General features: G+C 29.9%; 1 protein-coding gene across 5 annotated transcripts in view; it reads right to left on the bottom strand.

Moving 5' to 3' along the window:
• Positions 1-15,526, bottom strand: part of LOC131844583 (protein sickie) — a 161,985-nt gene that overhangs the window by 66,387 nt on the left and 80,072 nt on the right. For 4 of the 5 annotated variants that reach the window (XM_059193496.1, XM_059193497.1, XM_059193499.1 and 1 more), the window contains exon 4: positions 3,569-3,675. In XM_059193496.1, the coding sequence (XP_059049479.1) occupies positions 3,569-3,675 (107 nt within the window). Of the gene's footprint in view, positions 1-3,568; positions 3,676-8,758; positions 9,066-15,526 lie in introns of all 5 variants that reach the window. The other variant, XM_059193501.1, reaches the window with a different exon arrangement.

The raw sequence follows: 15,526 nt of genomic DNA, 5'->3' as shown, positions 1-15,526 counted from the left end.
AACATAAGTACTAATTTTTATTTTTGGCAGACATTCAGTATAAAATTTAAGCTTCCACTGTATATTGTATTAATTTAGAATATAAACAATTGTAATGAACTGGGAATTTGTTATTAAATAAATTTCAATGTACCCACACTTATTATAATATATCGTCTAAATATTGCACATTTTACCTTAAACAACTTGTTCCCGCATTGCAGTAGGATACTGAAGTTCCTGAAGGACTAATGCACAACACAAAAACTAGTGATCATGTTCAGTTTTTTTTAAATGGTGTTAAATGTTAATAATTAGGTACTATAATAACCAATGAGTGTTCGCCGAGAGATGAACACGACAACTGCCGATGCGCCAGCGTCTGCATCTACGCAGCGCGAATGATAGAGAGAGATAAGTCAAGGGGAGAGATAAGTCTCGAGATAATCGAATCGTGAGAATGATTCTTTTAAAATGTATTATTTCATAAGACGTAGGTAAAAGTACATAGTATAAAACAAAGTCACGGTCGCTGTCAGCCCGTTCCTATGTATGCTTAAATCTTTAAAACTACACAACGGATTTTGATAGAGTGATTCAAGAGGAAGGTTTAAATGTGTAATACATGTACACCCGGGCGAAACCGGGGCGAAAACTTTACTAGATCTTATCATATACCTTATAATTTATGGATGAAAAATAACAAAGAAATAAATAAACCCTATATCCAACTTATATATATATAACTATATTGAACTAAGGGCTAACAAATCGGTTATATTACCTTACGCCAATTCGGCGCAGTTTTTGTTAAATGAAATCGATAGAGTATAATAATAATTCCAGTGTTGGAATTCTACCATATTTCAAATACTTTAAATATTTGTGGTGCTGTGACTATATGAACAAATATGGTAGTTTGAATAATTTTTATATTACATCCTTAATACTTAGATAAAAATAGAAAATAGTATCTCGAGATGCCTACATCGTATGTCGCCGACCATCGACATGTGGGCAAGCAATAAAGTAACACTTATCAGAGCGGAGGGAAAGTGAATAAACCTTTAGGCATCTTATTCTAGTCCGTTTATTTTGTCATATCCCTTCAGGTGTTACTTTACGGCCGATAAATGGAGACCAAAACCATATTTTGGCGTCAAACTTTAAGGCTAAAATAGTTCTCTAATTCATATAATATTTAATTAAATATATTATGAAAGCTTACTTTAAAAATTGAAGCTGCTCTAATATTCGTGTTTTATCAGTTACTGACTGACTGATTGACTGTTTGTTTTGATTGATTAGTTAATAACCATAATCGGTATTAAAACAGAAAATTATCCTGCTTAATAGCAGGATTAAATTAGATTAACGATTATATATATATATAACCCAATAAACCCAATAACCCATAATAATGGGCTATTGGGTTTATTGGGTTATTTAGGTTTATATTTAGAAATTATCAAAAGATATATAATGCCTTTCTTGCCAAGGCAGAATCTAATTAATATCTTAACTATGCCTAAATGTACTCATTATTATTATTAGACACATATAATTACATGACATGACTATTCCTTATGCTATGCCGTTATTACTGTTCGAGAATTGTAACCACAATATTATTATTCTGAATAGGCTAACTGTACGTACGCCTTCGATTAAGTATAATAAATAATAGATGGTTTGATGCATAGTAAACGAATAGGGTTCCTCAGAGGTCGATCGATGGACATAATTAATCAGATTCTTTTCATTTAGGTAAGTACATATACATATTATCACTACATATAAATGAATACTGATATGTAGTGATAATCGAATACCGTAAAAATTGGTCACAAAACTTCACGTTAATACCTAAACTCGTTACTATATATTTTAATTATTATACTGTCTATTATCAAATCCAAGTTATGTCATGGAACACTGCCATACGACATGTTTTCCATCCAGTATTACAAATTTTGTTTGAGACAAAAAAATCAGCGGGTCAAACGCAATTTAAAATACTATCTTATATTATAAATATATAGGACTAATTGTCTTTTAATTAGTGTAGAATTGGGATATGATATGATATTTTCTGCTTAATTGTCTGTATGATAATTAGTCTTTTTACTGTCAATTGCCGGTTATTTGTTTTCCTCCTGTGATTGCCTTTATTTTATCATTGTATATGGTTGAATTCTGTTGAATAATAACTTAGGTATTTGTTACATTTTCTAGACATTTCATGAGCTGAAACTTTTCTCATCTAAAGAAAGATGGTGCGTGTTTATTGCTCTTATGTTGTCTGACGTAGCTCCAAACGATACCCATGGGAAGAAAGAAGAGCTAAATTTACTTCCAAAGTAGATAGTTATTATAACTTCTTTTGTAAATAGAAAGCAAATAAAGGGACATAATAGAAAGTTCCAGACTAATGTGTATTTCGCGCTGAGCGAGTATCCGCCCGTAGCGGTCGTTGTGCCCCCAGCGCTGGATGTCTTTAAACAATTGGATTAATTAAACAAGTCTGTCTCTTAATAGACAGAAATCTATCAGAAAATGTAATTTACAACAGATGGTATATATGACCGTTTTGACCTTTTTAACGCGCGTCTTAAAGACTAAATACTCGTAATTACTGAACAAATCTTACTAACATTATAAACGCGAAAGTTTGTGAGGCTGCATTGGATGGATGTTTGTTACTATTTCACGCAAAAACTACTGAATAGTTTTTAATGAAACTTTACAGTAGCATAGCTTAACCTCAGAATAACACAAAGGCTATAAATTTCACGCGGATGTATCCCTGGATATAAATGCAAAAGTCTGTTTGTGTGTTACCTTTTCACGATTAAACGAACGAGTCTTAATGAAATTTTATTGTATCACGAGGGCAGACCCAGGCCATCTTTTATCACAAAATCTAATTTGGAAGGTGTAATAGGGGGTGAAAGTTTGTGCAGATCAGTTGCGGGTTACAGCTATAAATTACTAATAGTGTATGTAGAATTCTTTAACATGTAATAAAATTAAATGCTGACATATAAATTCTATTAAGTCCAAGTCTGTTAAGATTTAGAAATAGTTAATAAATAATAATGAAATAATAAATGTGCAAACTAACTTTGATCACACATACCATCTTATGTGTTCTTTAATATAAAGTTTATGTCTCTTATTCACTGTAGGTTATAAATAAATTATATATATTCTATCTATCTTATTACACAAAGGACAATAAGATTAATAAATACATTATTTTTAGTAATTTCTGACTATAAATAAAGAAATTCCGGTATGCATTTATTCAATAGACAATCGAAGACTATAAATTCATATTTTGTATTATATACTTTTCTTGGCTAAAGAATTCTAAAAACATGCTTGCTTGTATTTTGAAATTCGGTCGAGAATTGACATAAATATACATAGCGATCATATATATATAACCTCCTTCTTTTGAAAGTCGATAAGAAATAAACTTAAACACATTTTAAAATAAAATGTGTACTGGCTGTGTGTATAAGCGTCACGTATCCAATCTCCGTAATACCAATAAGTAATGCAATAATAGGTAGTTGGTACAGACCTGTATGCAGGGGGGTAGCTGGAAGCGGCCGTTTGTCTGGGGGGGCACGTCGCACCGCCGCCGCGGACGCGGGCAGCGGAATAGACGTCTGCAGCACAGACACTTGCCTGGTGACAAAAGAAACAAACATTCTTTTAATATGTGTACTCATAACTTAACTGACCACAATATATAGCGTACAATTCACGGCGTCATATTTGAAATATTATTAACTAATACCATAAGATTCGGTATCTATGACTAACACGTAAAGTAATTGATATAAAAATAGGATTAATGACAATATTAGGTATTATTAGTATAAATTATAGTATGATCAAAATGATCAGTAACCTAATCGAACCGAAAAAATGCTATTTCAGTCCAACAATAATCCAAAAAAGTTCACAAATAAGACGTTTCTTATAACTTGATAATTTACGCAATAATACCTTTAGAGATACTACGTAACATTTTAGGTTTTTCCATTACACACCTCTTTAAAACATCAACATTCGTTTCGTATTTTCATAGAAATTTGTTACACAATATTATATCATAAAATGAGGACATAATATCGTCTATCTACCTTTTGTTCGTAATTGCTTCTACTTTTGTCAATAATTTGATCAAAAGAATCCCCATTAAGCGTGTTGATAGGGAGCGGAGACAACGAACAGGTGAAGCGTTTACCTACTCGTATCTATCTATATATCTATAGCTTTCAACAATCTCACCCACCCCATTACGTGACAGGGTTTTGTAGATAAAAAAAATATATTTATAGATACCCACTATACAATATAGTATAGATAGATATATGTATATATGTGCATAATCGCATCATTTTTCATAAATATTATAGTATTATAATTCGTATAATAGTAACTATATAATTATATACTATATATATACTATATATAATAGTAAATATATATAGTTAATCACCAGAAGAAATGTTATTACTTATACTTAAAATTATGCTAATAATGTTTCAGTTGAAGCTGAATAATAAATGAACATAAGAAGTACCTATATCTTTCAATTCCTAAAAACAGAATCAATTATTTTACATAATAATACCTATGTCATAATTTTCGACTAATATATATAATTAATCCTATTTAGTCCACACTAATACAAAAAACTATTAATCTAATAAATTTAAAAATAAAAACAATATATTAAATAACTAATAGCCAAATAATCCATACTATCATAGGTACTAATATTATAAATCGGAAAGTGTATCTGTCTATATGCCTATTTGTTACTCTTTTACGGTATAGGCTATCTTATATCTTAAAAAATAATCTGAAAGGAGGTTGACAGTTTACGCAGAAGTAGTCATGGACAACAGCTAGTAACATATAAAACTTAAATAATTATGTTGCTAAATTCAATAAAAAAATAACCTCTATTTTACGACTACTATTATTAAAATAGAGTATAGTGTGTTAGTCTATAATTGTTTAATTTGTCATTTCAAGTAATCTGCGCTGTTACTATACACCGCGATCACAGAGGACCTCAAGAGAACAATTACGTCGAACTAGATTGCTACAGGGCACCCTGCAATTCAGAGACTACTAACACTGACGAGGGTTGCCTTTATTGGACCGAGCGACGAATTATTATTGCCATGGTTTTACGATACTTTATTCCCATACAATTTAAATGAAAACTTCTATTGGTTACATATAAACACAATGCATTTAACATTTTTGTGTTTAAAATAGTTAAACGCATCTCGTATGTAATTTACTGAAGTATTAGAAATTCGATAATTAACTATTGAGGTTGGAGAAATTAATTAGCACTTTACAACCGATATGTATTGCATTACACTATCGGCAGTAGAGTACGTAGAATAAAAAAAATCAGAGCAGTGTTACCATCTTCGCATATTTTCCCTAAAAAGAAAAATATCATCCGTTTCCGTATCATCTATCCGTTTGTACGTTTGAAAGTTCGGTATAAACTCCAGTACTACAGATCGGATTTTGATTTGAATGATCGGTAGCGGTTTTATCGATGACAGCTATAGGCTCTAAAGCAAATTATAACAAATTGGACCGGAGCTGCAATGAAAATGCAAAACGGGGACAGTGTCAGTTAGTCATGAATAAACGGGATTCTAATAAATATTTAGAAATAATAATTATTATAATCAGTCATCAGTGTAAGTACTTCAGGTAATGAGGTCCCAATGTGTATATTTATATTAATATCTTAACACAAACTGCCAATGAACGTTCCACCGCTTCCGTCATCGAGTCGTACTGTCACAGTTCCCATTCCACGACGGAAGAGGTCAGCACCCAGCAGAGTGAAAACGGCAACGTCAATTCTCATTGGCAATGTACTTTTCTTATCAGTAAAGCAATATCAATTCATCTAATAAAACTGAAGCGCTACAGTTTTTCAAAATGGTTACTATTTTTAATCGACCTTAAAAAAGGAGATTTTTAATACGTCTGTATTATTTTTAAAACTGTTAACGTTAACAGTATTAAAAAATAATAAACAACATCTAGGTGGCCCGATATTGATGACGCCTTTTTTATTCAAAAGCTGGTGGTTCTCATTTGGTCCAGATTTTATTTAACCAAAATTTTACCATTTGTTTTTTGAGTTATCTTTAACAATTTATATTATTACTTGTAGATATATGAATGGTAAACAACTTTAGTCCGTAGTTTCATTTGGCATGAACACACGTTTAATCTTATATTTACAATCTTCTATGTACTAACTGGAATGTATGAAATGAATTTAAATATTGCTACTGCAAGAACACGAATAATAAAGTTATCTATTCAAGAGTAGTCTGAACAAAATAGCAAGGCGTGGAATACTGAGTCCTATAACAACTTCCATTTGTAAGCACGGTCGTGGGTCACGATTTTATAATAAACTACCGGCTAAGAAGCCATTTTATACATAAGTACATAGGTATCTAAATATTATAATTTGTCGGTGAAATTCAGTTTAGTTTCCAAGTCTAATAATAAGGGATTGAATGACATCATATTATGATATTTAAATTAGTACGTATAAGGAAGTTACAAAAAGATATCATTTTATAAATTACGATTCAAGCGAAGCCTATATATGATCATAATATTTCACATTTCTGATAGTCAGTTTTAGCAAAGTAAGGAAAATAATACTCCAATTAAATGAAATTAATATAATATAAAGTATAGGCTCCAACCCGAGACCTTTGAAAGGAGTCTCTTTGTGATCTAGAAATCACTGGTTCACAAATATTAGATACCTTGCTATGATTTGCAGTTGGTTAATTTAAAGAGTCAGTTTTGTGGAGTTGTATATAACATGTGGCAGTCAATATTGTTACGCAGAATTGCATTACTCTGATAAAATGTTACTACTGCACGCTAGATGGCGCTAGTAAAACGTGTTTTATATCTTAGTAAATTTTATTTTGTGTTAATTTTTTTCAATTTTATTTATTTTATGACAAGAAACAATTAGGCACTTTTTGATTAATTTTTTATTTATCATCAATAACATAAATTTTTCCTAGGTATTCATATTCATGTCGGAATAATTAATCACTCTTCTAAAATACAAATGATTTGAAGATGTAAACTCATGATAAGATGTGATGAAATATTAATTCAATAATAGAATTCAGAATTTGTAAAAACATCGTACATTTGATTTCAATTTATTGTTCCAGTCTCCTTGTGTGACGTTAGCACGGCACGGCTGTTTCCAAAACAACGGTATCATGAACGACGGTTGTTTCCGGGAGGTGGCTTCTATAGGAAATGAAGACTGTCAGCAGTTCTGAGTCGAAACATGTTATTTTGTACGTATTTTGCTGAAATTTTACCTTTATAGAATTTTATTCACGAATACAAATACGTACATATTTGCCTATTTGAAGCAATACAGCTATATTCACATCAGATTGATTTAAATTTACAGATACAATTCTTGTTGGAGCGCATTCCAATCATTTCATATAAAACTTTTAATTAACTTAGACGATTATAATGGATATATGTGATATAAAAATAACAAGTAGACTAAATGCCCCATAATTTATGAAATTGCTTGCATGCTTATATTTAACATGTGATGTGATACTAAAAATATATATAAATTCTATTCTATCCTTCTAAAGAGAAGGCCCGCTAAATCGTATTTAAATCATTCTAATAGTATTTTCCAATCCAACTTTTAATGTATAAACATTAAAAGTTTAAACCTAGTCTAACATGATGAATTTCAGCCCTCATGGCTCCTACTGACGACTGTGTTCAATTGACGTATTACGTGAGCCCTAAACAGGCCGTGGCTCGCAATGCAATTCTGCAGCTCCACGCTTACCCTTTTACTTTCGGAGAAAGCTATAAAAAACATCTATGGTTAATAATAAACATTAAATTTATCTTAAAAAGAAATTAGCATTTTATATTCCATATTTTGTTTAGAAAAATTGCTTAGAACTGTTTAGAGATATATTATCTTAGTGGATTGCAGTTATCCTAGGAATCGGTTTGAGTGCACTCCTGCATTATCTACGACCTTTATAGCTTTTAGATCACAAGTCGTAAAAGTCAAAGTAACAAGGGCTTAAACACACAATGCCTGCCTTCATTGTGTTGGAGTCTTCAGAGAAATCCATCAAAAAGATCAAAGATTACCGAGAGTGAACCAGCTTTTCATTTTTACGATATTGATGAACTCACTTAGTATAATTTTGGAACATGACTTAAATCAGTCTTCCGTTCATAGGTATAATTCTACAAACTTGTTCTAAGCAAAGTTCTCTTAATTTTAAGAGCACGTCTCCTTATAAAACTTTTGAAACTTGAATTAGATGACAATATACATATCTATTTCATTCTTAAAAGTAGCTGTAAGGACATTTTTATAATTTTTTAACAGATAGATATATAATTATTATATTTTCATGCACAACATACAATAATTTATGTACATGTAGTTGCAATATTTGTTACAGTTCTCATCGTCTAGTGCTTTTAATAATTCGGTGTTTTATGTATCTGATTTAAAGTCAAAATAAGGTCTATGCCTAAATAATGAAAACTTCATCGTCTGTTATTATCCTGTAAATACTAACTCGATTCTAACCATACATATCCTTATATATTTTTTACCTATTATGTACAAAACATATGTAAAGGTTGTGTTAACATTTGAGAATAGACATACCTTCTCACTTCCGGTGAAGTAGGCAGGCTCCTTGACTTTCTGCTTTTACCCTGATTCCGAGGGTGACCATGTCCCGAGTTTGTGTTACCCATTGTTATTCACTAAGTCACTATTAAATTATTATCGTTATCACAGAAATTGTTTTTTGAACACATTTTGAGTAAAAGATTAAGGACACATTAGGCACTGTTATGTTTTTGTTATTGATGTTTAATTTTATTTGTCATAGATTTTGGACTAAGCATCATACACTTATGATTTCATATTCTACATTTTTATCAAGTATTGTTATTTTTTCTTCAGCATTCTGAAATATTTTTTTGAACACTGATTTCGAGTTTAGCAACATCTATACCTATCTCAAACTTTTTTTGCAATATCCACAAAAGTGAACGATGCAATAACAAAGGTTTATTCATTGTTTTATATTATCAAAACCTGCAAGAATCTTTTAACTCTCATAATAATAATAACACATCTATCTCTGAACTTTATCAACAATATCGTAGCTTCATTTCTAATGGAAATTGAAATTAATATACATAAAAATACATTTTTTAAATTCTTATAAATGAATAAGAAATGTACGTATTCTTTCATTAGTTATATGAAAGGAGACAGTGTACTTAATGAATTATTAAATTTTAATTTTATTAACACAAAGTAGTAAACGTTAATAAACTAATACAGCCCATATGATAGAAAGAAAGTAGTACCATTGGTCGTTTGTAGTCATTCGTCGCACCTAAATATTGCCATTGCAAATTGAGTATAAAGACATTATACGGATTTATTCGTAATGACCATTTCGGACATTTCATTCGTAATGGACAGTCTACGTGAGAACGATAGAATATTCTAATAAATATACAAAGAAAAGTATTAAAATGTTTCTTCAAATAGAAAATAAATAACTTTCAGATTTATATAATGAAATATCCTACTAATTATATAAACTGAAAAATGAAAGAAGTGAAAGTGACGATGGATGGACGTTTATTACTCTTCCAGCAAAAATTACCCAAGATTTTCGAATGTAATTTCGTATTAATTAGAATATGTATCTGTGATACATAGATTATATTAAAATTAATAAATAAGTTAGTCTACTTTAGTAGAATTCACTCGGACAATGCCACAGGATTAGTAATACTAGTAGGTAAATACTTTTTCTTTGTCTCTCAATCATAGAATATAAATTTTGTTATTACCTGCTTCAAAATCGCGTTTCTTTAAAGCGGTAAACCCAAAGTCAGTACACAAATATTCAGATATTGCGGTTTGACCCAAGTCTGAGTCAGTCGGTATACGAATACCTGCCTACCTCTTGCATAAACAGTATGTATAGCTTACAAACCAAACCCGGCAATGCAGGTCCTCGATGCCAACCATCGCAGGAATTCCAAAGGTCGGTTCGGTTGAACCGGCCAGTAACCACGTGACAATTTACTGTGACCATCTCTCCGACCTCAAATATGTTTAGCTTGGTTAGTTTATCGTTAAATATATAATATTTGTTATTGCAGGACGATGCTATACTAATATAAATATTAAATAGCATTTTTAAATGTAAAGTTAGACTGAGATTCATGAATATTAAAAATATCAATTTGGATTTGGATCACTTAAATCTTTAAATCGTAATATCTATTATATTATAAAATTTAAAAAGTCGTAAAATATGTAAAATAAATTGTACTGCCAAAAGACATCTTAACGACTTAAGAAGTAATATTTTAAGTTAATGAGATTGTTTACTAATTAATTAAATGAAATTAATTTGTAGCTATTTGGACCTTTACTTTATTTATATTGCTCAAAGAGCAACAGACAAACTATGACAAATTTAAATCATTAACTAACATGTAAAAGCAAAAATACCTAGTTATTCCTATATAATTTAAAATGTATTTTTTTTGTATTGAATAAGCAATTGCACTACTTAAAATAATTCAAGTTATAATTCCATTAAAATTAGATCGGGAACTGAACAATCATCAATAATTACGATAATGGTCGACTAGAGGGTACATAACGATTAGTCATATTGTCCTCGTTCTGAGAACTAAGGACAATGGGACGAAAAAGTGTAATTACAAGTGTTGTTTCAAAGGAGGACTCGGTTCATTACCCTCTCTGATTTTTGCTCAAAGTAACTTGTTTTAATCCATTAGTGTTGCCCACAATGTTATATTAAGCCCACAGGTTTGGAGTTCTAAAACCACTAAAACACATTATTAAATCAATAATAATTAAACCACTACAACAAACATTAAATTACTAATTTTGATGTAACCACATGCTTATTTTCAATGTACTTTAATTATTGTTATTAAGTTAATTAAAATTCATTGAAAATTCTTATTTTTGGAATTAAAAAAAATAAGTACATAGGAAATCTACTTAAATATAAGTAGATTTCCTATGTAACCTCATGTGTAATCTTTAAATATTTAACAAAAATTAGTAACTACTTGTCTGATACGTTATTCTATACAAATGAAATATTTTTAATTAAAATTTAACCTCACTAATAATATTTTCTAGACAATAGAAACAACTTTTGCCTATAATATGCAGTGGTACTAACGTGGCAACACTGTAATCGATTTCTATGATCATAAATAGAACTCTACATATTAAGAGATGGAAGCAAAATATTAAACGGAATGTCTCAATAGATATTTCATATGTATGAAGTCAATAATACTGTATAGTTATGATCAAGATAAACAGGGTATTGTATTGAATACATATTGAATTTTATTATTTATTTACATCAAAGATTGAATGAGCTAATTTTCAATATGTATGTACTCAATGTTTTACTAAATTGTTTCTAGACGAAATATGTATCTTTATTTTAGTATCATATTTCAAAATTTTAATTAAATAATTTTTAGAGTATTAAATCTAAATGAACGTTGAAAGGCTGAAACAAAAGCCCATGATGATGTCCTATTTTCTTGCTATATTATTATATATTAACAATATTTGAGAATTTTTAGTTTGTTTTCAGTTCATATAATTTAGTGTTTTTAGATACACCTGTAAATTGTTACAATATATAAAAATCCAAAACGTTTTATAAGACCAAGATTTAATATTAATATAATTTCTGAAGGTAAATGAATGTTATTAATGAAAACTCATTGTTTCAAATTATCATTAAAACATATTTATAATTTTAGAAGTCATATTTTTCAAAGAACTCTTCTTGTCGCTCTACATATTGAACGATGATCTGTGACTCAGGGACAAATATAAATAAGGATAAGGTGAAGGGCAAGTCAATATGTTATGCAGGTATAGATAAACCTTCATCTCAGTTTGTTTTCTTTTAGAAATCTCTATTATATCAGTATTTTTACTAACTTCAAAATATTACCTCTTTTAATTAAAGTCTTTCATTTCAAACATATTTTGTAGCAATAAATACATGTGAATACAAAATTTGTATTCAACTCAATAATCTAAAGCCTATTCTATAAAGAATAATCGAAATCTTTTATTATTTTTTATTATTTTTAGTATATTTGTCGGTTTGCATGTTTATTGATTTATGTGATAATGTTTCACATAACAAATTAAATTAATACACTATTGTAATGGACTCTCTGTTGTTGTATAAAAACCGTATGAAAATCCGTTTAGTCATATTCAATATTAGTGCGAACATACAAACAGATTAATTAAATTATAATTTGTTATTTTTTATAGTTTGTAACGAACGGAAAAACAAATAACCGAACGAATAAACATTAAAAGCGTGTTAATAGTCGATTGAAATTACCTTACAATACGGTAGCCCTATCACGATGTAATAAATAATAAAAGGATGGGTCACAAGTTACATATATACGTATATAAAAAAATGTTCATTGTCGCACGTGTCATGATGTGTCGGATAGTCGTGCATTACTGCCTATTGTTAGCCCTTTCTCTTCATAAACGAGCTTTTTGTGTCTAATTTATACGGCGATTGTTATGGGCATATTATGACATGTAGTAATGGCTCTATAGTCTATTCTTTTGTTACGTTTCTCATATTATTCACATTCAAAGTAAAGTTAAGTACTTTATCTATTTATATATTATAATTCAAAACGGCAATATAAATTAATATAATAATAATAAGCTCAGGACAATTTTACAGCGCCGTCTAGACCCAAGTTAAGCTAGGTAAAGCTTGTGTTGTGGGTACTAGATAACTGATACAAATAGATAGATATTTTTTTCGTAAATATATACATATTGTACATAGAAAACACCCAGACCAATAGAAATAATCATACTCTTGAATACAAATGTTTATGCCGTGCGAGGAAACGAACCCGCGTCCATTGGAAGTAAGGCGGTGTGCTAAACCGCTAGACTACCGAGGCCGTCAATCAATTTAAAGGAAGATATACTATTTACTTATTTCTAAATATTTTTTTCCATAGCACGATGAATGAATATTGTAATTGTATAAAAATGGAAAAATAACTTAGGTGTGATCTCAATAAATCCTTTACAATAACAATAAAGAATAGAAAATCCTATTGAAAATTGAAACTACAACCCTTACTCAAAACGGCCTTTGTTATCGTATAATAAAACGATTCCATGGCTAAACTCGCAACTAGAAGAATAAACATACATGAGGACAAGAAATTGCCATACCCACGTGGAAGAACGTAAGGGTAAATAATTCATGAGCTTCGCTTACAAGTATAATATTATTCTCATCTAATGACAATGGACAAATCCCATAAAAGGATCTAGTTCTACCCGTGAGATGTCAAGTGCGGTCGTGAGGGTTAAATAAATCTAGATTTGTGAGATGCACTCTGTTTCACTATATCTCATTGTAAAGGTATTCACTTTGTACTAAGCTTTTCAGAATAGCTTAGTTTAGTTGTTTAAGTTAAGCATGCTACGTAAGTAGGTTAGTAATAACACAGATAAGATAATATTACATAATGTCCTGTGTGTGATGGCTACTATACATATTAATTCTATCTCAATGCCAGATTTCTTACAGGGTAGGTAAAGAGAATAGAGTGTTTAAGTTTATCGACAACGAATATTCATTGCATTATAATTTAAGAGACACTCTTTCGATGGTGAAACATTATATATAATGGTAAATGTATAATATTCCAAATATGGTATCTCATAAATTACTTAACTACATAACCAGAATCCACAGTCCTGTTAATAATAATGAAAAAAATATAAAGTTACAACTATTCGCATATTTCGGAAAGGCATATGTTGAATACTTTCATCTGAATGTTTGTTTAATGAAAGCACATTTACAATTTACTGATCTTTATCCAGGATTTCGTGCATAGTGATTTCACAGGAAAAGAAATAGTAGCCTATATCCTTCTCTAAAAATACGTTTATGTCATGTAATTAAAACAAGTACTTTTATACTCTTTACTTTAGTGAATCGAAAGTACTTGGTAATCGGTTTTTAAATCGGTAAACTATATTATATAGAATCAATGTAGAAATTTTAATTGATGTGATAAGATCTAGTATTCATGGTTAGTATACCGTATATTACATTACAATATATAAACAGCTCAAATAACCAGTCTTTGAAATCACGTCCTAAATCTCACGCCGTTCTCCTTCGAAGGCTAACATTGTAATTTACAAACGAATTCATTCCAATATTAATAAAGTAATCGCTCATAAATTACTCATATCATCCCTTACGCCCTACGACATATTCAGTTCTAATTTTAATAAAGAATGTGCAGTTCGCACAATTCCCTATGTTTGTTAATGGTAAGTACAGAATAGTAAACAACAAATGCATTTCGCAGAATGCAAAACCCAATAACCAGTTGGGGACGCCTGTGAGCACCCACAGTAATCGGTACTATATATAGTACAGTTGGTGCTATGTTTATGTATGTTCCTTTAACATGTACAGTTAAAATAATTACGCAAAAAAAATAATTAGAACGCTAGTTTATTATAGTACTAAACCATTAATTAATAGCTTAGTTATATATAGTAATAAAACTAACAATTACGTGAAGCTTGCTTAAACTTTCGAGCTTTTGAACCAAGACAATAAAATTCTCAACATTAGTGAAAAAAAATATCCATAATATAGTATTATGAGAAATGCATATAAAATATTACCTTATATTACGTTCTTATAACACAAAAAATGTAAATGTATTTAACATGCAGATTTACAAAGTATAAAAATAATATTTTCATGGATGTATATAATCTTTACGATGACAGTTATCACACATCTCACAGCACAGCGTCCCTGTTTCGTCGAAAGCCTGTTTATATGAAAGCAAATTAATTAAGCCCATACAATACCCAGCCATAAACAGGGTGTTTGTTTGTGAGGGGGCGTGAGCTGGCCCATCACTAGAATATTTCAAGACACAAGCGACAAGAGAGATACGAGTTTGTCCAGCAGTAAAATAAAAGGTAGAATACAATGTCATTGAGTTGCAAATTATGCTTTGATCTTGATTAAACGGAAATTAAAAGAAATGTTTTAGGCAATGTACGGATGGATTACATTTCAGGTGGAAACATGTATTAAAACTATAGCTAATAACTATATTAGAATTGTACTTTTAAGGAGAATAATTGACACTTGAATATAGTTTTAAAGATATTTTTTTATTATCATACAATAAATCAGAAGTATGCTATAATATTATTTATAAATGTAATTTCTACTATGGTCAGTAATTATTTATATTTTTATGCTTATCCATGCCGTAACGGTACATAAAT

The sequence above is a fragment of the Achroia grisella genome, unplaced genomic scaffold, assembly GCF_030625045.1.
Source record: "Achroia grisella isolate CSIRO2021 unplaced genomic scaffold, CSIRO_AGI_Agris_v1 utg402, whole genome shotgun sequence".
Classification (NCBI taxonomy): Eukaryota; Metazoa; Arthropoda; class Insecta; order Lepidoptera; family Pyralidae; genus Achroia; species Achroia grisella.
The sequence above is the reverse complement of the archived record's forward strand: the minus strand, read 5'-3'. Positions and strand labels throughout refer to the sequence as shown.